The sequence below is a fragment of the Jaculus jaculus genome, chromosome 13 (genome assembly GCF_020740685.1).
Source record: "Jaculus jaculus isolate mJacJac1 chromosome 13, mJacJac1.mat.Y.cur, whole genome shotgun sequence".
In the NCBI taxonomy this organism is placed as follows: Eukaryota; Metazoa; Chordata; class Mammalia; order Rodentia; family Dipodidae; genus Jaculus; species Jaculus jaculus.
Genome location: NC_059114.1, coordinates 27,916,368 through 27,939,678, shown reverse-complemented (window position 1 = coordinate 27,939,678; position 23,311 = coordinate 27,916,368). Strand labels below are relative to the sequence as shown.

The 23,311-nt window shown below is 41.2% G+C and overlaps 1 protein-coding gene and 1 non-coding gene across 3 annotated transcripts in view; one reads left to right on the top strand and one right to left on the bottom strand.

The window, feature by feature from the left end:
* Nucleotides 1-23,311, bottom strand: part of Kntc1 (kinetochore associated 1) — a 143,601-nt gene that overhangs the window by 75,640 nt on the left and 44,650 nt on the right. For both annotated transcript variants that reach the window (XM_045132346.1, XM_045132344.1), the window contains 10 exons: nt 19,726-19,842; nt 19,489-19,632; nt 17,463-17,561; nt 15,944-16,047; nt 15,073-15,172; nt 14,418-14,552; nt 7,457-7,576; nt 5,573-5,645; nt 4,583-4,650; nt 248-528 (listed from right to left, as the gene is read on the bottom strand). In XM_045132346.1, the coding sequence (XP_044988281.1) occupies nt 248-528; nt 4,583-4,650; nt 5,573-5,645; nt 7,457-7,576; nt 14,418-14,552; nt 15,073-15,172; nt 15,944-16,047; nt 17,463-17,561; nt 19,489-19,632; nt 19,726-19,842 (1,241 nt within the window). The remainder of the gene's footprint in view (nt 1-247; nt 529-4,582; nt 4,651-5,572; nt 5,646-7,456; nt 7,577-14,417; nt 14,553-15,072; nt 15,173-15,943; nt 16,048-17,462; nt 17,562-19,488; nt 19,633-19,725; nt 19,843-23,311) is intronic.
* On the top strand, nt 7,820-7,923 carry LOC123454303. Its single transcript, XR_006633288.1, has one exon. It is a non-coding gene; the product is annotated as a U6 spliceosomal RNA (small nuclear RNA).

Below are 23,311 nucleotides of genomic sequence, written 5' to 3'. Positions count from 1 at the left end.
CATAGTAGCCTAAATTTAATTTACATTACCTAACTCAGTATCACCTGACTTCTATGCCACTATTTTCTGACAAAGAGGCCCAAAATAGGCTCTCAAGAGAGAAACCAGGAATCTTTTTTTTTTCTTTTCTTTTTTTTTTTTTTTTGTGAAAAGGAAAGTGTTCCTAGCCCTGTGTTTATCACTGGAAAAATAAAGAAAGCAAATGTCTTTCCCAAACAAGTATGCAAATATGAGATCTGGCGGTCACCTGCATCTATTTAGTGCTACTCCAACCTTCCCGTCTTTCAAGGCTCTCAAGGCCAGCGCTGCCTCCAGCTCCTGTGCAGACATCTGCAGGGCTACTGCCTGTCTGTGTAGCTTTGATTGGGTGCTCAGGCCTGTCTCCTTGGCTGTGGTGGGGCCGGGGGTGGCCCTGGCTTTGTGCTTGGCCTGCACATCTTCATGTGCTTTAATGTACTGTTCTCGGAGACCTTCCACCAGGGCACTGTTGCTGTAATCTTCAAATGGAAGAAAGACCTCAAAGTTCTCCTGCAATGAAGTAAGAGCACCAGGATCATTCAGTGTTAAAAATCAGCAATAAGTTTCACCTTTCTAGAACTTAGTCTCCTGAAAATTAAGGTGCTATGGTTGAAAATAATGAAATTAAATATTAAATTTTATACTTTATTGTTTTTGTTTGTTTGTTTGTTTGTTTTCTCTGAGGTAGGGTCTCATTCTAGCCCAGGCTGACCTCCTCAAATTCACTATATAGTCTCAGGGTGGCCTTGAACTCACGGTGATCTTCCTACCTCTGCCTCCCAACTGCTGGGATTAAAGGTGTGTGACACCATGCCCAGCTTTTATGCTTATTTATTTCTTTGAGAGAGAGAGAGAGACAGAGAGAGAGTCAGAAAGAGAAAAAATTGGCATGCCAGGGCCTCAGCCACTGAAATCAAACTCCAGATGCTTGTATCACCTAATGGACATGTGTGACCTTATGTTTCCTTCACCTTTTATGTGTCTGGTTTACATGGGATCTGGAGAGTTGAACACGGTCCTTAGGCTTCACAGACAAGTGCCTTAATCGCTAAGCCATCTCTCCAGCCCAAATATTAAATTTTAGAACATAGGAAAACATTATTATAAACAATGGATCCTCAATTGCAACAACACTGAAATTTGGGGACAAAATTCTGTGTTGTGTGGTGCCCTGCAAAGGTAGGAGAGCTCAAGCATGAGTTTTGGGCAATTCTTCCCTAGAAACTTGAAGGACTCAGCTCTATTCTTAGTTAGCTTTCAAACAAATGATGTATTTCCCAGACTCAATAAAAGTCTCACTGAAGCCCAGAAAAAGATACTAGGATATCATGGGGGCAAATCAGAAAATTTGCTATAATATTATCCATTTAAGCAGGGTTTCCCACTCTGTGTAATACTTGGGCTATATATATTTGTTGTGAAGGGCTGTGCAGTGTGTATTCCAGCACTGCTTAACAGTACCTAGCCTGTCTCCATTAGAAGTCAGTAGTACTATCCCTTCAGTAATTGGAACAATCAAAAATAATTTTAAAATTGTCAAATGTCATCTGAAAGGTAAAAGTGACCTCCATCCCCACTGAGAACAATTTAATCCAATAAACATTGATTACTTCCTTTCTTCTTTTTTCTTTCCCTCCCTCCCTTCCCTTTCTCTCTGTCTCTCTCTTTCTCTCTTTTTGACAGAAATAGTCTCATATATTCCAGGCTGGCCTCACACTTGAGACCATCTATTACTGATGATCATCTTCACCTCTTGATTCTCCTGCCTCTGCCGCCCAAGTACTGTGCTCAAAGTTTAACGCTATTTTCTTAACATCTGTTAATTTCTTCCTCCCTGCCCCCAATTTTATTTTTTTGGTTTAATTGAGGTAGAGGCTCATGCTAGCTCAGGCTGACCTGAAATTCACTTTGTAGTCTCAGGGTAGTCTGGAACTCACAGTGATCCTCCTACCTCTGCCTAACAAGTGCTGGGATTAAAGGCATGTGCCACCATGCCTGGCAATTTTTTTTTTTAAGATTGTTATTTTTATTTTTTTGGTTTTTCAAGGTAGGGTCCCACTCTAGCCCCGGCGACCTGGAACTCACTATGGAGTCGCAGGGTGGCCTCGAACTCACAGTGATCCTCCTACCTCTGCCTCCCGAGTGCTGGGATTAAAGATGTGCACCACCAGGCCCAGCTTTTTAAAAATATTTTCTTAAAAAATATTTTATTTTCATTTATTTAACAGAGAAAGGGGGAGGCAGAGAAGGAGAGAAAGAATTGGTGTGCCAGGGCCTCTAGCCACTACAAATGATCTCCAGATGTGTTCGCCCTTGTGCATCTGGCTAATGTGGGTCCTGGGAAATTGAACCTGGGTCCTTTGGCTTTGCAGGCAAACACCTTAACCACTAAGCTATCCCTCCAACCCTTAAGATTTTTTTTTTTTAATTTTTTGTTTATTTTATTTATTTATTTATTTGAGAGCAACAGACACAGAGAGAGAAAGAGTCAAACAGAGAAAGAATGGGCGTGCCAGGGCTTCCAGCCACTGCAAACGAACTCTAGACGCGTGCGCCCCCTTGTGCATCTGGCTAACGTGGGTCCTGGGGAATTGAGCCTCGAACCAGGGTCCTTAGGTTTCACAGGCAAGCGCTTAACCGCTAAGCCGTCTCTCCAGCCCAAGATTTATTTTTATTTTATTTATTTATTAGAGACAGGGATAAAGAGAGAGAGAGAATGGGTGTGGCTCTAGCCACTGCAAAACCTCCAGACTAACACGCCACCATTTGCATCTGGCTTACATGGGACATGGAGAATCAAACCCAGGTCCTTAGGTTTGGTAGGCATGTGCATTAACCACTAAGCCATCTCTCCAGCCCTCCAGTCAATTTCCTTTTTTTAAATGCATTTTTTTGGGGGTATTTTGATATTTTTTTATTATCTCTTTTTTTTCTCAATTTTTATTAACATTTTCCAAGATTATAAAAAGTATCCCATGGTAACACCCTCCCTCCCCCCTAGTCAATTTCTTTTATCAGTATTATATGATTTTATGTATTACCTCTCCCAGTTAACATTAAATGCCTCTGTTTTCCTATCATTACAGTCTTCAGTAAGACTTTATTTTTTTGGTTTAATTGAGGTAGGATCTCACTCTAGCCCCGGCTGACCCGGACCTCAGTCTGTAGTCCCAGGCTGGGTGCTACCACGCTGGCTAAGACTATGGCTTTTTTTTTTTGAGACAAAGTATCACTAAATAGCTCAAACTTGTTTGACCTTGCCATCATTTTGCCTCCACCTCCTGCCTGCTGGGATTACAGACATGTGATATATCATGACTACTACATTACTGGAGGGAGACATAGTATCATTATATTGCCCAGGCTGGGTGTAACCACCTTCCCTTGCTCAGTTCTTGAAGCCTCCCACTCTCTCCTATCCCTGGTATTTCTGAATACAATGTGATGGCTTATAAATTTAAAAAGATTAATTTGCATGTGTATGTGTATATGTGGGCACATGTACCATGGTATCTGTGTGGAAGTCAAAGCATATAATATAAAGGTGTCCATGCTCCACCTTCTGAGACAGGATGTCGTAAGACTGCATTAAACTTTACAGGGATGCTGGGAAATTGAACTTGGGCTGGCAGGCTTTGCAAACAAGTGCCTTTAATCATTGAGCCATCTCCTCAGCCCCTGTATCTGAACTTCATCTCCAACATGTTGCTAAAAGAATTAGTATGTGGGCTGGAGGGCTGGCTTAGTAGTTAAGGCACTTGCCTGCAAAGCCAAAGGACCCAAGTTCAATTCCCCATCACCATGTAAGCCAGATGCACAAGGGCGTGCACACATCTGGAGTTTGTTTGCAGTGGCTGGAGGCCCTGGTGCACCCATTCTCTTTCTCTCTCTCTCTCTCTACCTGTCACCCCCCAGTACTTGGGAGGCAGAGGTAAGAGGATTGCTGTGAGTTTGAGACAACCCTGAGATTATGTAGTAAATTTCAGGTTAGCCTGGGCTACAGAGAGACCCTACCTCAAAAATAAAAGAAAATAAAATAGAATCCCTAGTGCCCATGTACAGCCAGGTGCATAAAGTGGTTCATGCAACTGGAGTTCATTTACAGTGGCAGAAAGCCCTGACACACCCATCCCCTGTGTGTGTGTGTGTGTGTGTGTGTGTGTGTGTGTGTGTGTGTGTGTGTCTCCCCTTCCCTTGCTCCCTTCTCTCTCTCTGCTTGCAAATAATTTTTTTTAATTTAATTAAAAATTTAAAAATACTTTTAAAAAGTCTGTGGGGCTGGAGAGATGGTTTAGAGGTTAAGGTGCTTTCCTGTGAAGCCTAAGGACATAGGTTTGATTCCCCAGAACCTGTGTGAGCCAGATGCAAATGGTGGCGCATGCATCTGGAGTTCATTGGTAGTGGCTAGAGGCTCTGGTGAACCCATTTTCTCTCTCATAAATAAAGTAAATAAGTTCTTTAAAAGACTTTGAAGGCTAGTACAGAAAATGTTAAGAAGGGACATCTGTGTTACATGCATTGACTGGTCAAGTAACAACATTTGAGATAGCACAATTATCTTTACCTGTAAACTAGCAACCACTTTAAATTGTTTCAACATTTCTTCATATTCATTCTTCTTCTGGAGATTGCCTAGAATTAAAAATTTTAAAGTTATAGAAGACATACAAATTCCTATAGCATTATTTGAATGTGTTCCCAGAATATCACGGGTTTCGTGAAAAGTGACTGGGCGGCACCTTCCCCAATAGATCAAGCTAGCCATGGACTAGTGGGTTAAGAGTAGTTGTTATGACAGCTCTCTCTTTCTAGCCCTTGCTCTAGCTTGTGCCTGACCACAAGGTGTAGCCTGTCACCTTATAATGCAGCAAGAAGGCCTTCAGTAGTCCCTGAGGAAATGCTGGGACCATGTTCTTAGAGTTGCTAGTCACCAGAACACAGAATTAAATAAACCTTTATTCTTATAAATTGCACAAATCAGGTGTTTTGTTATGGCAACAAAAGACACAATAAGACACTATGAGGATTTTTTTAAATTTTCTTATTTTTGAGGTTGGAGGATCACCACGAGTACAAGGCCAGCCTAAGACTACATAGCGAATTCCAGGTCAGCCTGGGCTAGAGCAAGTCCCGACCTTGAGAAACAAAAAAAGAAAAAAGTGTTAGTCTAGCACTAAGTTGCTTCCTGAAACATATCAACAAACAAGTTGATTTTATATGCTTCTGATCATATGTGACAAATTTTAATAAAAAAGACAAGCAAAATTTTCTTATGCAAATATGGATAAGATTAGTAGAATAGATAGAGCAAAAAAACTGTGGGGAATGATGATGCACACCTTTAATCCCAGCACTTGGGAAGTAGAGGTAGGAGGATCGCCTAGGCGAGTTTGAGACCAGGCTGGGAAGACAGAGAGAGTTCCAGGACAGCCTGGGCTAGAGTTAAGTCCCTATCTTGGGGGGTGGAGGGGAAACCAACCCTCATCACTGAAGCTCCCACCTGAAAACTGAACTCTGAAACAAAACCAAGAGGAGGAACAGCGGTAACTACTACCTTTCTGAGTATCACAGAGTATTTTAAGAATGTTGACTGATGTCTTTGCCACAGACACTCTCCAGGACTTGTCCTAAAAGAGAAAAGCAAAATAAACACGACTTCCTTATCAATAGCTTCAGTAGCACACAGACAAATACACATAAACAACAAGCAAACATGGAATCATGGTCTGGGAGCACAAGTGGGTGGAAAAGCATTTGCCTAGCAAGCAGGAGGCCCTGCGTTCCATCCCCAGCACCACAGAAAAAGCACAAAGCACTGGGAAATCAGAACAACAACAAAAAAAAAAAAAACACTACAAATGACTTAATGGTAGTTGGAAAGCTGTAAAACAGATCATAAATTAGTCTAGAAAATAATAATATGGACTCTTGAATATGTGATTTAGAAATGCTACAAAATATATGCAAATGAATAAATGTAGAAATAACCTTTCAACTATACTATGATTAACAAATCTTTGTTCTTTTTTTAAATACATGGGCTGGGGAGATGGCTCAGCAGCTAAAGGAGCTTGCTTACAAAGCCTGCAAACCCGAGTTTGATACCCCAGTACCTACATAAAGCCAGACGCACACAGCAGCACATGCAGATGGAGTCTGTCTGCAAAGGCAAGGCCTTTGCACACCCATCCTCTCTCTCTCTAGATCTGTGTGTCCCCCCCCACTCATAAATAAATAAAAGTTAATAAATTAAAAAAATTAAAAACTACATTTATTTATTTGTTGTTGTGTACATGAGTACACCAGGATTTCTTACTATTGCAAGCAAATGCCAGATGATAATTTATTTAAAGTGCTTAACCTTGTATACAAAAGAGAATAATAAATCAGGTGTTAAAAACAAAACCACACTTGTATGAAGGTAAAAGCTGATTGAGATTGACAGCTGGTGGAATGTGGGAGGCATCTGTTTCTTATGGGCTTCTGAGTAAATGAGGCATTCTGCTCCTTTTCTCTGAAGTAAACTGGCTCTTCTGAACCGATCGTTAAACCTCAAGTATTTAAGTTCATCTAGATTCACATTGGTCTGCAGATGACATTAATATTTGCCAATGATGATTATGTCCAATGCCACATAGAACATTTTAAAATGTAAGACATGATGCAAAGCCCTCTTATCTTCACGCGGATTATGTATTATTCAGGCTGGGCTAAATCATCTGCTCCCAAGTTGCCATATTTAGATTTTTTCCTATATTGCAAATTACATAGCAATTCACAAGAGGCCACTCTGATAGTCAGATGCTCATACTTGTTATATTTATAAGCCTATCTTTTTCAATTCACAGAAATTTGGTTTATTTGTTTACATTTTTTTATTTATTTGAGATTGGGGAACAGGAAGGGGCAGATAGAGAGAATGGGGACTCCAGAGCCTCCAGCCACTGCAAATGAACTCCAGATGCATGTGCCACCTTGTTCATCTGGCTTACGTGGGTACTGGAGAATCGAACCCAGGTCCTTAGGCTTCACAGGCAAGCAACGTAACCACTAAACCAGCTCTCCAGCCCTGGTTTTTGTTTTTGAGATAGTACTTGTCATAGAACCCAGGAACTTAAGATCCTCTTGCCTTTATCTGCTGTTTTCCTGGGTAACAGGCATATGCCACAACTATAGTATTATTATATTTTTTATTTATCAACAATGTTTATGTATGAACATAATGTAGTTATAATCTTCTGTTACCTTGTCTTGTGACCCTCTTCCTACCGTTCCCATGGAGCCTGTTCTTCCCAAGTAGTCTGTCTTTTACTATGATGTCTTTATTCCTGGAGTGTGCATGCACACAGACACTGACTTTGAATAGGGAAACTTGCATGTGCATGAAGGATGGCTGTTTTCCAGAGCATCACTATATGACCCACAGAGGAAAGCTCACCTCTTGAGAGTGTTCTGGCTCTTCTTGCAATGCCAGTCGAGCCCAGATGATGACTCTCTCCGCAGTTTTCTCAGCTTCAGTAGGAGGCACAGACCTCAGCAGCAGGAGACAGTTTTCCCCCTATAAGCAGTTATAGAAGGAAATTAAAAACCAGCCAGTTTGGAGAGATGGCTTACCAGTTAGGTGTTAGCTTGCAAAGCCAAAAGATCCAGGTTCACTTCCCCAGGACCCACATAAGCCAAATGTATAAGGCGGCACATGCTTCTGGAGTTCAATTATAGCAGCTGAAGGTTCACCCATTCTCTCTCTTTCTATCTCCTCTTTATCACTCTCTCTCAACTTAAAAAAAAAAAAAAAAACAGCTTGCTTCGGCAGCACATATACTTGAAATTGGAATGATACAGAGAAGATTAGCATGGCCCCCACACAAGGATGACACACAAATTTGTGGAGCGTTCCATATTGTAATAAGAAATCAAACAACCCAATTAAAAAATGGGCTATGGAACTAAATAGAGAATTCTCAAAAGAAAAAAGTACAGATGGCATATAAACATCCAAAAAAAAATGTTCTACATTCCTAGTCATCAGGGAAATGCAGATTAAAACTACATTGAGATTCCATCTCACTCCAGTCAGATTGGCTACCAACATGAAAACAAATGACCATAAATGCTGGTGAAGATGCACAAAAAGAGGTTGGTGGGAATGCAATCTGGTCCAGCCATTGTGGAAATCAGTGTGAGGTTCCTAAGACAGCTAAAACTTGATCTACCATATGACCCAGCTATAGCACTCCTAGGCATATATTCTAAGGACTCGGCTCTTTACCTTAGAGATACTCAACCATATTTATTGCCGCTCAATTCATAATAGCTGAGAAATGGAACCAGCCTAGATGTCCCTCAACTAAAGAGTGGATAACAGAGATATGGCACATTAACACAATGGAGTTCTACTCAGCAGTAAAGAAAAATGAAGTTATGAAATTTGCAGGAAAAGGGATGGACCTGGAAAGGATTATACTAAGTGAGGTAATCCAGGCCCAGAAAGCCAAAGATCACATGTTCTCTCTCATATGTGAATCCTAGCTATAGATGATTGGACTTCTGTGTGAGTAGGAAGAAATCTCAGTAGCAGAGGCCAGTAAGCTAGAAAGGAGAAATAAAGGGAATAGAAAGGAAGGGAGGGGGCACTTAAAAGGATGGTACTGTATATATGTAAGTAGAAGAATAGATTAAAGGGGGTAAAAAGGCCTAAGTGAGGTCAGATGAAGAGAATGAGTCAGGGAAAGGTGGAGGGAGGGGTAATCAAATCCACCAGGATATAAGTAAATCATATGGAAACCTACTTTTTTGGACAATGGAACACTCAGGAGCCATAGATTGTTACTAGAAAATTTTCAGTGCCAAGGATGGGATAACTTCCAGTGAGTTGTTTGCCAAGGAGGTCCCTCATGCCCCCAAAACATTACAGGCCATTGCCCTTGGATTCCCACCAGGAATAAATGGTAATACCCTATTGCTGAAGGCTCCACATACTTGGGCTGCAAGGTCACTGAGAAATTCTGCTGGAACTGAGCTGATAACCTCCTCCATGTAGGCCAGCTGACAGAAAGCTGGAAGAAGCTATTCTGCATGCAGTCCAATGGGAGAGAGAGAAATCACCAGTGAAGATACTCAAGAGTGGACACTGCAAGCCTTATATTTGGCCAGCCAGGCCAAATGAGCCAATGGGTGTAATAGTGACACGTCTATCATGGTGGAAACCAACTGCCCTCTAATTGGACTGGGGGCCTACTCTATGGGAGAGAACATATCACTGATACTGAAAACCTACAACAGGGGTCGTCTGAGCCCTAGGGGTGTAACGTCTGCTGCTGTCGGGCTAAATGTATATACTTATGCTCATCAAACTGTCCAGTAAGTACTTCTTTTAATGTTAATACCCATATATTAATGCTACTATAACTTTTGGCAGAGAACCTTCTCTTTTCAGATGCCAGTGACCTTAGGATGACTTAGAAGGCATCATGGTGCTAGAAAGAAGTGACAGAGAGCCGGGCGTGGTGGCACATGCCTTTAATCCCAGCACTCGGGAGGCAGAGGTAGGAGGATCGTCATGAGTTCGAGGCCACCCTGAGACTACATAGTGAATTCCAGGTCAGCCTGAGCCAGAGTGAGACCCTACCTCGAAAAACCAAAAAAAAAAAAGTGACAGAGGAGTGCTCAGCACTGAAATATCTCTGTTACGCTGTGGTGGTTTGATTCAGGTGTCCCCCATAAACCTAGTTGTTCTGAATGCTAGGTTCCCAGCTGATGGAGATTTGGGAATTAATGCCTCCTGGAAGGAGTGTATTGTTGGGGACAGGCTTATGGGTATTAAAGCCAGTTTTCCCTTGCCAGTGTTTGGCACACCCTCCTGTTGCTGTGGTCCATCTTATGTTGGCCAGGGGGTGATGTCCCCCCTCTGCTCATGCCATCGTTTTCCCCTGCCATCGTGGAGCTTCCCCTCAAGCCAAAATAAATCTTTTTCCCAGAAGCTGCTCTTGGTTGGGTGATTTCTACCAGCAATGCGACCCAGACTGCAACAATAAAGTGGTACCAAGGAGTGGGGTTGCTGCTAGACACCTGACTATGTGGCTTCAGCCTTTTGTAGCTGATTTTCAAGAGGAAAGTGGAAGGAGTTGAAACCTTGGCCTAAGAGATGCCTTGCAGTGCTGTAAGTACAGCTTGATGGACTGTTCTGGTCTGAGCTGCAAGACCTGAATGCGGTAAGAACTATGGACTGTGAGGTTTGGCTTATGAGGGTGAGAAAGAGCTTTGCTTGGACTGGGATAGCAGTTTGTGTGAAAAGCTTGCTGTTATGCCTGTGTCCTGAAAAGTTGTGCAGGGTTGCTTTGCGTAGAAATGAACTGGTGTGAGCAGAGGGATATGGCACAGAAAGAAAAATCTTTGGGTGAACTGTTGCCCGGTCAGCTGCAACTGAGAGATTACAACCTATGAGACTGGGCTAGCTGACCTGTGCTGGGGCAAAAAGAATATAGACGCTTTTGAAGGGGCCTGGGTGCTCAAGGAGTGTCCTGTCCTTCAAATTCTGCTTTATTCCCCCCTGGATTAACAAATTGGCCCCCTACCTGGTATCATGGAGTGTAAGAAATGCTGGAAAGAGGGTCATTGAGTTTGCAACACGGTCTTGTGTTTTGGAAATGGCCATGGGCAGTGTGAAGCGGGTTTGCTGGTTGCCTGCATAGAGACCCCATGTGGCCATGAGGATGAAATGTGGATTGCAGCGGAGACCCAGTGGAGATGCCGGGACCATGAGATGGCTGCCGAGGAGCTGCCGGCCCCGATGAAGTTTCCCAGGACTGTGAGTAGCCTAGCTGGAGGGGTGGAATTGGAATGCCAGAGACTTGTTGCTGGTTAGAATTATCGGACTTGGAGATTTGCCACTGGCTAGAGTTGCTGGACTTGAAGCTACAGAGTTTGATATTTGCCCTGGTTGTTTTAAATCTTGTATTGGTTGAATGTTTCTTTGCTATGCCCAATGCCATCTTTTGCAGTGTGAATATTTATTCTGTGCCATTCTTGGTTTTTTGAGGTTATTTTTTGGTATTATGGCTCAGTTAAAAGATCTTGGACTATGGGGATTTATGAACATCATTGGGATTGATAAAAAACTATGGGGACTTTTAAAATGAGATGAACGCATTGCATTTTACATCATGTATGGATATCAGTTTATGGGGGCCAGGGGTGGAATGTGGTGGTTTGATTCAGGTGTCCCCCATAAACTTAGGTGTTCTGAATGCTAGGTTCCCAGCTGATGGAGATTTGGGATTTAATGCCTCCTGGAGGGAGTGTATTGTTGGGGGCGGGTTTATGGGTATTAAAGCCAGTTTTCCCTTGCCAGTGTTTGGCACACCCTCCTGTTGCCATTGTCCACCTTATGTTGGCCAGGGGGTGATGTCCACCCTCTGCTCATGCCATCGTTTTCCCCTGCCATCATGGAGCTTCCCCTTAAGCCTGTAAGCCAAAATAAATCTTTTGTCCAGAAGCTGCTCTTGGTTGGGTGATTTCTACCAGCAATGCGACCCGGACTGCAACATATGCCTTCCAAGGTCCATTGCAAAAGAGGTGGTGGAAAGAATGTGAGAGCAAAAGGAAGGGCAGGACTCCTTACAATGTGCTCCTCCAAACACAAAATGGCCTGGATATCCATGACCCCACAGTGCCTGACACTACCTACACAAGATCATCATAATAGGAGGAAAAGATGATGACATCAAAATAAAAGAAAGACTGATTGAGAGGGCGAGGGGATATGATGAAGAGTGGAGTTTCAAAGGGGAAAGCGGGGAGACAGAGGGCATTATCATGGGATATTGTTTACAATTATGGAAGCTGTTAATAAAAGTTAAATTAATTTAAAAAATTTTTAAAAACACTGAAAAAAAAGATCTTGGACAATGGAGGATGTCTGAACATCATTGGAATTGATTAAAAACTATGGAGACTTTTAAAGTTGGATGAATGCATTGCATTTTACATCATGTGTGGTTACCAGTTTATGGGGGTCAGGAGCAGAATGTGATGGTTTGATTCAGATGTCCCCCATCAACCTAGTTGTTCTGAATGCTAGGTTCCCAGCTGATGGAGATTTGGGAATTAATGCATCCTGGAGGGAGTGTATTGTTGGGGGCAGGCTTAAAGTTTTAATAAGCAGTTTCCCCTTCCAGTGTTTGGCACACTCTCCTGTTGCTGTGGTCCACCTGATGTTGGCCAGGGGGTGATGTCCACCCTCTGCTCATGCCATTGTTTTCCCCTGTTATCATGGAGCTTCCCCTTGAGCCTGTAAGCCAAAATAAACCTCTTTTTTTTCCCACCAAAAAAAACCCCACAAAAACCAAAAACAACCTGCTAGTCCCTGCAATGGACAGTTTAGACTAACCTCTTTCCTTTTTTAACTTGAAAGGCCACAGGAAAACAACAAAGTATCTTGACTTGACTAGCATGAGGACCTAGGTTCAATCCCAGCGCAGAAGGAAAAAAGTTGTAAAGATATTTTCAAAAACAGATTATAGAGCTTGGAAATATGCCTTTAATCCCAGCACTCAGGTAGGAGGATTGCTGTGAATTCAAGGCCACCCTGAGACTACATAGTGAATTCTAGACCAGGCTGGGCTAGAGTGAGAGCCTACCTCAAAACAGCCCCCCACAAAAAAAGCCAGATGCAGAAGTTGGCACAGGCCTAGAGGCCTTGGTGTACCCATCCTCTCCCTCTTCCCCAAATAAATAGAAATCAAATTAAATTTCAAGAACTCACAAAAAGGGTCCTACAACACATGTTAAAATGTAAGTCTAAACTGGGCATAGTGGTACATGCCTTTAACCCCAACACTTGGGAGGCAGAGGTAGGAGGATTGCCATTAGTTCGAGGTCACCTTAAGACTACATAGTGAATTCCAAGTCAGCATGGAATAGAGCAAGACCTTACCTCAAAAAATGTATGTCTGAGTTTTATTAACTATTATAATATAAAAGCCCACTAGCTAATCACAAAATATATTTAACAATAGGTAAGAAGTAGCTATTCTAACACCCAGTGTTCCCATGTTGGTATATCTTTATTTATTTTGAGAAAACTGGTTTGGATAATTTGATTGGTCTCTGTTTGTTTGTCTGTTTGGTTTTTTTTTTTTTTTTTTTTTTTTTTTTTTTTTTGAGGTAGGGTTTCACTCTAGCCTAAGCCAACCTGGAATTCACTCTGTATTAGGGTGGCCATGAACTCACAGCAATTCTCCTACCTCTGCCTCTTAAGGATTAAAGGCATGCACCATCATGCCTGGCTTTTTTTGTTTTGTTTTGTTTTTTATTTGCAAGAGAGAGACACACACACAGAGAGAATGGGTGCACCAGGGCATTTAGAAGCTTGAGCCACTTTAGGCATCTGGCTTTACATGGGCACTGGGAAACAAAACATGGGTCATTAGGTTTTGTAGGCTGCTGTTTCTTTTTCTTTTTTTAATTAGATTTATTTTTATTTATTTATTTGTTAGAGACAGAGAGGGGGGAGAGAGAAAAAATGGGCATGCCAGGGCCCCTAGCCACTGCAAATGAACCACAGACACATGAGCCACCATATGCATTTGGCTTATGTGGGACCTGGAGAATTGAACCTAGGTCCTTACACTTTGCAGGGAAACACCTTAACTGCTAAGCCATGTCTCCAGCTTTTTTTTTTTTTTTTTTTTTTTTGCCAGGCAGAGTTTCACTGCAGCTCAGGCTGAACTTACTATGTACTCTCAGGGTGGCCTCAAACCCATGTCAATCCCCTACCTCTGCCCCACAAATGCTGGGATTAAAGGTACGCACCACCACAACCAGCTTGGCTGCTGTTTTGTTTTTTTTTTTTTTTTTTTTTTTGGTTTGGCTGCTGTATTTTAAATATGTGTGTGTGTGCAATGACATGGGTGTAAAGGTCACAGGACAACTCTGAAATCTGTCCCTGCTCTTCCACATCATGTGAGGCAGGGTCTCTGGCTCTCACTCTGCGGCTATGATTCTTTTTGCTGTGTTCATCAAGAGCTTCCAGGATATTCTCCTGTCTCTACTTCCCATCTGCTGTCAGCATGCTGGAATTACAGAAGCCTGCAATGGCTTTTGGCTTTTTATATGGGGTGGTTTGAGAATTGAACTCGGACTTGAGTGCTTTAGACACTGAGCCATTCTCCCAGCCCATGGTTTCTGTTGGTAAGAATTCAAGCTGGGCGTGGTGGCACATGCCTTTAATCCCAGCACTCAGGAGACAGAGGTAGGAGGATTGCCATAAGTTCAAGGCCACCCTGAGACTCCATAGTGAATTCCAGGTCAACCTGGGCTAGAGTGAGACCCTACCTCGAAAAACCAAAAAAAAAAAAAAAATTTAGTTAACAAGAAACCCTAAGAAAAAACTTTCATACCTGTTCTCTGTCAATCAGATCAATAATTCTTAGACTGTAGATTTCATCATCAGGCAGCATATACACTTGGGCCACCTTCAAGGCATCTTCTAAAGAAGATGGGACATCTTGTTTAAGAATGTATCTGACCACTCTCTGAAAGAAAAACAGTGTACACATTTCTTAATATGAAACCTCAAAGAACCCAGAAATCATTTGCTTACAAGATAAGTGTCATAAATAATTTTTTAAATTGTTTTTTGTTTTTCGAGGTAGGGTTTCACTCTAGTCCAGGCTGGCCTGGAATTCACTATGTAGTCTCAGGGTGGTCTCAAACTCTCAGCGATCCTCCTGCCTCTGCCTCCCAAGTACTGGGACTAAAGGTGTGTGTGACCACAGCCAGCTTCATTTTTAAATTTTTAAATGCAGCAAAAAACTAAACTGTATGAAAGATTAAAACATGACTTATATTCTGAATTTTTTTGAGTTCTGTCATCTTTTTTAAGCTTAATTTTCTATTTGTTGATTATAATACTCTCATAAACAAGTGCAATACTTACAATTGTATCTAGCAAAAAATATAGCTCTATTAATTTTTAACAATATAAACTCTTCACTGGATTTCCTGTGTTGCCATAGAAATATAACAAAGTAAATATTCAACTAGCACACTAACCATTATTTCCTTGTTTAAGAGATTCACTTCTCTTATTCCATAACCTCGTAAAAGTTTCTTCATCTCCATTAGTTTGTAACTTTCTTGTAATAACTTGACTCTAAAAGAAAAATGTATTTATTTATAATTATTATTATTTTTTGGTTTTATAAGGTGGGGTCTCACTCTAGCTGAGGCTGACCTGGAATTCACTATGTAGTCTCAGGGTGGCCTTGAACTCGCGGCTATCTTCCCCTCTGCCTCCTGAGTGCTGGGATTAAACGCATGTGCCACCATGCCCAGCTTTATTTATTTTTATTTATTTGAGAGAGACGGGGCAGATAGAGGGAGAGAATGTGCATGCCAGGACCTTCAGCCACTGTAAATGAACTCCAGATGCATGTGCCACCTTGTGCATCTGGCTTATGTGGGTCCCATGGAATCAACCTGAGTCCTTTGGCTTTGCAGGCAAGCACCATAACCGCTAAGCCATCTCTCCAGCCTGAAATTTTATTGACATAAATGTGGATTGTGTTCTGAAATATGGGATATAGGATGTAGAAAAAAATGATTGGCTATTAATTCAAATTGCGAGGTTTGGACTGGGCAGATGGCTTAGTGGTTAAAGGCACTTATTTGTAAAGCTTGCCAGCTCAGGTTCGATTTCCCCAGTAGCCATGTAAACAAATACAGATGTACAAAGTGGCCCATTTGTCTTAAGCTCATTGGAAGCAAAAAGAGGCACTGGCATATCCATTCTGTCTTTCCACATCCCACCTCCCCTCACTGCCACAAGTAAAAACAATTTCTTTTTTAAGGAAAAAACCAAAATAAGCAAAAAACTGTAACTTATACAAGTCCTAAGAACAACATGTTGTCTTTGTAAACTTACTTGGGATGGTCCATTTCCAGGTGCTGTTTCACCAGCTGCTCCACAGCTGCACTCCAGGGAACTACTGCCTTGTGCATTATCTTAAGCACAGCATCAAAGATGTGCTAAAAGAGATACATAGGGGACAATAACCAGCCCAGATGTACTCTTCAAACCGTAAGGTAGTTTGAGAATATATTCTTTTCTGACAGAAAAAGCATTTATTTCTTCTAATTTCCCCAAGTAAAGAGCAATTTGAGGGGCTAGATTCACCATGCATTCCAAGCACCTCTCTCTCCATGCCCTCAATCTGTTACAGATAAGGCACCACACTCTGCCATCACCGGGCTTCTAGGGACTGCCATTGTGGTTCTTGCCACACTATGCAGTGACAGCTTGGGTCTTTCTGCTATGCGGATCTGGGATCTTGTCAGGGTTCATACCTAATGTGCTTGTCTCCTTGCTTCTGGAACCCAAGGAAGACCACAAGTGTGTGAATAAATGAATGGTTTTCAGGCATTAAAAAAAAAGGAAGGGGGATTACCCGCTCGGGACCTTCCCAGCTCAGGAACTTTCTAAAAATAAAATCTTGCTTAATTTGTGAGGGGTAAAAAAAAAAAAAGAGGAATTGTAAACAGAAATGGTGGCACACTCTTGTAATTTCAGCACATGAGAGGTCTGGAGACAGGAAAAACAAGAGTTCAAGGTTATTTTTAACTCCACAGTGAGTTACAGACTGTCATAGCATTAGTATTACTAGCCTTGTGTCAAAAAAACTAAAAGGCAATTTTATTGTTCAGAAAAGTATTTTTGGAAGGCAGCTATGTTGCACCAACAGCTCCAGAAAAGTATTTTTGAATACTGAATTAGCAGGTTATGGCTTTCTATAGTCTCAATGTCTCTGTACATAAAAATAGTTTTTACGATTTTATTTATTTTGTTTTTATTTACTTATTTATTTTTACTTAGCTTTTATAGTTTGCTTGCAACAAGGTCTACTATGCAGACTAGGACTGTAATCCTTCCGCCACAGCCTCCTAAATGGTGGGATCACAAGCCTGCACCACCATGCCTTGCTATAACAGAAACTGGTAATAGTGTAAAAATCAAAACAAATGCATAGTACTCACGTCTCTTTTAAAAATCTCCACATTTAAGCTGGGCGTGGTGGCACACGCCTTTAGTCCCAACATTCGGGAGGCAAAGGTAGGAGGACCATAAGAGTTTGAAGCCACCCTGAGACTACATAGTGAGTTCCAGGTCAGCCTGGACCAGAGTGAGACCCTACCTTGAAAAACAAAAAAACCAAAAAACAGTCTCCGCATTTGAACAACAGAAACTCTTAGGAAATATGGTACTTCCCTTGGTGGTCAGAATGAGAAATTTTTCATTTCATTTTAGGAAAATAGAATTATTCATGATTTTTAACTTCTTTACTCCCTTTTGGTTCTACATAAGCTCTTCCTAAAAAAATACCTGTCACTTTTGTGATGTTAAGAAGCTCTGCTAAAGAGATCCCCAGAGGTCACTGTTTACTCACATCCGTGTCAGAGAGGCATCCTATCACTGCAATGGCCTTTGCTTCCCATGCAGTTTCAAAAAGTGACGTGAACTTAGAGCTGCATCTCCTTAGTAAATCCTAAGAAGGGATAAACATGTAAGTTTTCTTAAAAATTAGAAACTCTCAGGGTTGGAGAGATGGCAGTGGTTACAGGTGCTTATTTTCAAAGCCTGCATACTCAGGCCCAGCAGTTAAGGTGTTTGCCTACAAAGCCAAAGGACCCAGGTTCAATTCCCAGTACCCACGTAAGCCAGATGCACAAGGTGGCACATGCATCAACAGTTTGTTTGCAGTAGCTAAAGGCCCTGGTGCATCCATTTTCTCTCTCTCAAATTAAAAAAAAAAAAAAGTGAATTGGGACATTTGCTTGTAAAGCCAAAGGACCTAGGTCTGATTCTCCAATACCCATATAAACCAGATGCACAAAGTGGTGTATACATCTAGAGTTCTTTTGCAGTGGCAAGAGGCCCTTGTATGACCATTCTCTATCTGCTTCTTTTTCTCTCTCCCTCTAAAAAATAAACTACAAAAAATTAAAAAAATGCAATGGTCACTCGTTTGTAGCAGACAGAAAGAGACACTGGCACCCACATATGCATACATAAGCAAATAGAAACAAATTAGAAACTCACTGAAAATAAAGAAAACAGCTGGGTGTGGTGGCTGTTGCCTTTAGTCCCGGCACTCAGGAGGCAGAGGTAGGAGGATCACCATGAGTTAGAGGGCACACTGAGACTACATAGTTAAAAAAAAAAGCAAACATATACAAAGATATAGATTAATAGGCTTTACAAGTAGTTTAACTTTTTTTTTCGTTAGTCATAAATGTGGATCAGTGATTAAACATAAATTGCTGCCAGGCATGGTGACGCACGCCTTTAATCCCAGCACTTGGGAGGCAGAGGTAGGAGGATCGCCATGAGTTCAAGGCCACCCTGAGACTCCATAGTGAATTACAGGTCAGCCTGGGCTAGAGTGAGACCCTACCTCAAAAAAACAAACAAACAAACAAAAAAACCCAAACCATAAATTGCTGGCTGAGGAGCACTTGACTAGCATGTATGTGGCCCTGGGATACATCTCCAGCATTGAAAAATATTTCTCTAAACTTGCCGAAACTTGAGACTTTCCTTTTTAAATTCTCTTTTCTATATATAAGCAAAGAGTTTTGAAAACTCTACAGATGAGAAAGTGTGTGAGTGTGTGTGTGTGTGTGTGTTTTATAAAAATAATTGCTAAGCTGGAGGCTGTAGCCCATGCATGAAGACTTGGGTTCAGTGTCTACTATCAAGAGGAAAAAAAAAAGCTAGCATTTATTGAGTTCATGCTCCTGTTATCTTACTACTTGAAAAGAGTCTTAACTATTGCTCTATTATTTCTTAAAATGGGACCTCATTATGTTGCCCAATTTGTCTTGAATTTGTGGCCTTAAGTAATCCTCACATTACAACACCAATACAGTAATTAAAGGGTCCTCAGTCAGTTAGTAATAAAATTAACTAATATTCTTAAGCAATTCAACATGCTGTATACAACACAATGGTAAAAGATGGTATTTCTCATGAGTCAAATATTTAAACATATTTTATTTATTTGACAGAGAAAGAGAGAGAGAGAGAGAATGGGCATGCCCGGGCCTCCAGCCACTGCAAACACACTCCATATACATGTACCACCATGCGCATCTGGCTTAAGTGGGTCCTGAAGAATCCAACTGGGATCCTTTGGCTTTGCAGGCAGACTCCTTAACCACTAAGCCATATTTCCAGCTCATGAGTCAAATATTTAATACAAGCCTGGTGTGGTGGCGCACGCCTTTAATTCCAGCACTCGGGAGGCAGAGGTAGGAGGATTGCCGTGAGCTCGAGGCTACCCTGGGACTACAGAGTGAATTCCAGGTCAGTCTGGGGTAGAGTGAAACCCTACCTCGAAAAACCAAAACAAAACTATATATATTTTTTAACACAATAATACACTGCATGAATATAAAAAAAATAAGAGTTACCTCTATATATAGCAAGAGAAGTTCCTCCTCTTGAAAGTCATGTTCCTGCATATAAACCCTTATATACTTCTCGAGTGCAGAGGGAATCAGCTCTGGAGCTAAGACCCTATCAAACATCCGGAATACTATGGTGGTTGTATTTTCCTGGACAAGAACCAAGAAAAATGGCATAAGTTCAGACCCTAGACATACTGGACATAAAAAAAACAAAATAATGCTACGAGGTTGAAATTTTACCTTCTCAAAATCAGAAAGGGCCAATTTGCAGTTGTATTTCCTATGCAATGTGACCAACTCTTGCAAATTATTTACTAAAGTCTTTAACTGGCATACTTCCTTTATGTTTTGATAATCCTTTTAAAACAAAAGTGTTAAAGTCATTAGAATGTAAAAGTGTGACAAGAAAACAGAGTCAAACATGGACATAAAAGAAAACCATCAACTGAAAATTTAAACTGAAGCTAATACAAAGTTAAATAAATCAGAACCTGAGCTAGGCATGGTGGTGCACACCTTTAATCCCAGCCCTTGGGAGGCAGAGGTAGAAGGATCCCTGTGAGTTCAAGGCCACCCTGAGACTACACAGTGAATTCTAGGTCAGCCTGAGCTACAGTGAGACCCTACCTTGAAAAACCAAAATAAATAAATAAATCAGAACCTGAGTTTTTTTCTTTCTTCCAACAAAATAGAAAAAAGCTAGCAACATGAGGACAAATTCTTCCAGAACCCAAATATACTTGTGCACACAAATATCATTTAGCTGTTCCATCTGTCTATTTTAGATTATGAGCGAACATAAAGCTATACAATCTAACACTTCCTAAAGTTAGGCACAAGGCACAGGATTTTTAGTATTGCTAAAAGGCTACCAACAGGGAAAAGATGTAGTAATGCTTTCCAGCATATCAAAACGGCTCTTACAAAGCCAGGCGTGGTGGCACACACCTCTAATCCCAGCACTTGGGAGGCAGAGGTAGGAGGATCACTGAGAGTTTGAGGCCACCCTGAGATTACATAGTGAATCCCAGGACAGCCTGGGCTACAGTAAGACCCTACCTCAAAACAAACAAACAAACAAACAAAAAAGGACTTCTATAAAAGATCTTCTCCATTTTATGAGCGTATAAATAGGCATAATTAGTAACAAGACTTGTTAAAAGCAGTGTCCCAAAATTTAAGTACCTTTTAAATTGATATCTAAAAAATAAATATGAAAAAAAATTAAAATTAAAAAAAATAAAAAATAAATATGATTAAATATATATGTATATATAATTATATGTATTTTTAAAAATATTTTATTTATTTGCAAACAGAGAAAGACAGACAGAAAAATGGGCATACCAAAGCCTAGAGCTGCTGCAATTGACTCCAGATGCATGCACCACTTTGCGCATCTCATCTACTAGGGAATTAAATTCGAGTCCTTAGAGTTTGCAGGCAAACACCTTAAATGAAGAGCATCTCTCTAGCCCTTTTCTCTAGCATTTTTTTTGCTGTTAACTGAGATACAAATTCATTCATCCCAGACCGGCTGCAAACTTTCTATGCAGTTGCAGATGATCTTGAATTTCTGATCCACCTGCCTCTGCCTCCCTGGTGTGGGGATTATAGACATTCAACACCATGCCTAGTTTATGAGGTGTTACAGATCAAACCCAGGACCTCAAGCCTATTAGGTTAAACTCTTATCAAGAGAGCATCATCCTCTGTTGCTATAATATATATATATTTTTTAACCTTTTTTTTTTTTTTCAAGGTAGGGTCTCTAGCCCAGGCTGACCTGGAATACACTATGTAGCCTCAGAGAGCCCTTGAACTCATGGTGATCATCCTACCTTCTCCGGATTGCTGGGATTAAAGGCGTGTGCTACCACACCTGGCTTAACCATTTAAATCTTTTATTATTGAAAATGTCTACAATTATAGACAATAAACCATGAAACATATTAATTTATAAAACAAATTCTAGCATCCCCACCAAATGTTTTCTATAATAATGTACATTTTCTGTAACTTAATACATGCTTTATAGTTTTAGAAACCTCAATTGGCAAGCAGGAAGTAAAAGAAACTTGCTTGCAAAGCCTCCTAGCTTGGGTTTGATTCCCCAATACCCACTTGAACGCCAAACTCATTTGAAGTGGCAAGAAATCCTGTCTCAAAGGTGAAAACAACAACAACAAAAAGAAGGAGGCTGGGAATGGAGAGATGGCTTAACAGTTAAGACGTTTTGCCTGTAAAGTCAAAGGACCCAGGTTCAATTCCCCAGGACCCACGTAAGCCAAATATACAAGGGGTGCATGCTATCTGGAGTTCATGTGCAGTGGCTGGAGGCCCTAGCATACCCATTCTCTCTCTGTCTCTTTCCTAACTTGCAAATAGATTAATTTTAAAATATACTTGCAAATAGATTAATTTTAAAATATATATATATAAGAAGGGGGCTGGAGAGATGGCTTAGTGGTTGAGGCACTTGCCTGAAAAACCTAACTACCCAGGTTTGATTCCCCAGTACCCATATAAAACCAGATGTGCAAAATAGTGCATATATCTGGACTTCATTTGCAGTGGCTGGAGGCCTTGGCATGCCCATTCTCTCTGTCTCTCTTCTATCTCTGCTTGCAAACAAATCAATAAAAAAAATATTTTAAAGCTGGGCGTGGTAGTGCACATCTTTAATCCCAGCACTCAAGAGGCAGAGGTAGAAGGATCACCATAAATTCGAGGTCACCCTGAGAATACAGAGGGAATCCAAGTCACCCTGAGCTAGAGTGAGAGTGTACCTCAAAAAAGGAAAAAACAAAAATATATATACCTAATTTGTTCATTTATTTATTTATTTGAGAGCAACATACACAGAGAGAAAGAGGCAGATAGGGAGAGAGAGAATGGGCGCATCAGGGCCTCCAGGCACTGCAAACAAACTCCAAACGCATGTGCCACATTGTGCATCTGGCTAACATGGGTCCTTGGGAATCAAGCCTCGAACTGGGGTCCTTAGGCTTCACAGGCAAGTGCTTCACTGCTAAGCCATCTCTCCAGCTCAACAAAAAAAATGTTTAAAAAGAACTCTACTATGGGTGTAACATCTGCTGGTGCCTGGCTAAACATATATATTATGCTCACCAAACTATCCTGTAAGTACTTTTCTTAATTGTTCATTCCCATACACTAATGCTATTCTACTTCTGATTAGAGAAGCTTCTCTTTTCGGATGGCAGTGACTTCTGGGATGACTCAAAAGGCACCATAGTTCTGAAAAGTGACAGCACTGAAACATCTCTACCTCATCTTCCAATACACTCTTCCAGATTTGAATATACATGACCTCACAGTGCCGGGCACTATCAAAAATAAAAGAGAGGTTTGGAGAGATGGCTTAGTGGTTAAGGCGTTTGCCTGCAAAGCCAAAGGATCCCGGTTCGATTCTCTAGGACTCATGTAAGCCAGATGCACAAGGGGGCACATGCATCTGTAGTTCGTTTCCAGTGGCTAGAGGCCCTGGTGCGCCCATTCTCTCTCTCTCTCTCTCTCTCTACCCCCCCCCCCGCTCTCTTTCTGCTTCATTCTCTCTCTCAAATAAGTAAATAAAATAGATTTTAAAAAAATAAAAGAGAGACTGATCAAGAGAGGGAAATTTGGGCAGGAAGGATGGCTTAACAGTTAAGACACTGGCCTGCAAAGCCAAAGGACCCAGGTTTGATTCCACAGGACCCACATTTGCCAGATGCACAAGGGGTGCACGCATCTGGAGTTCATTTGCAGGGGCTGGAGGCCCTGGCATGCCCATTCTCTTTCTCTGTCAAATAAATAAATATAA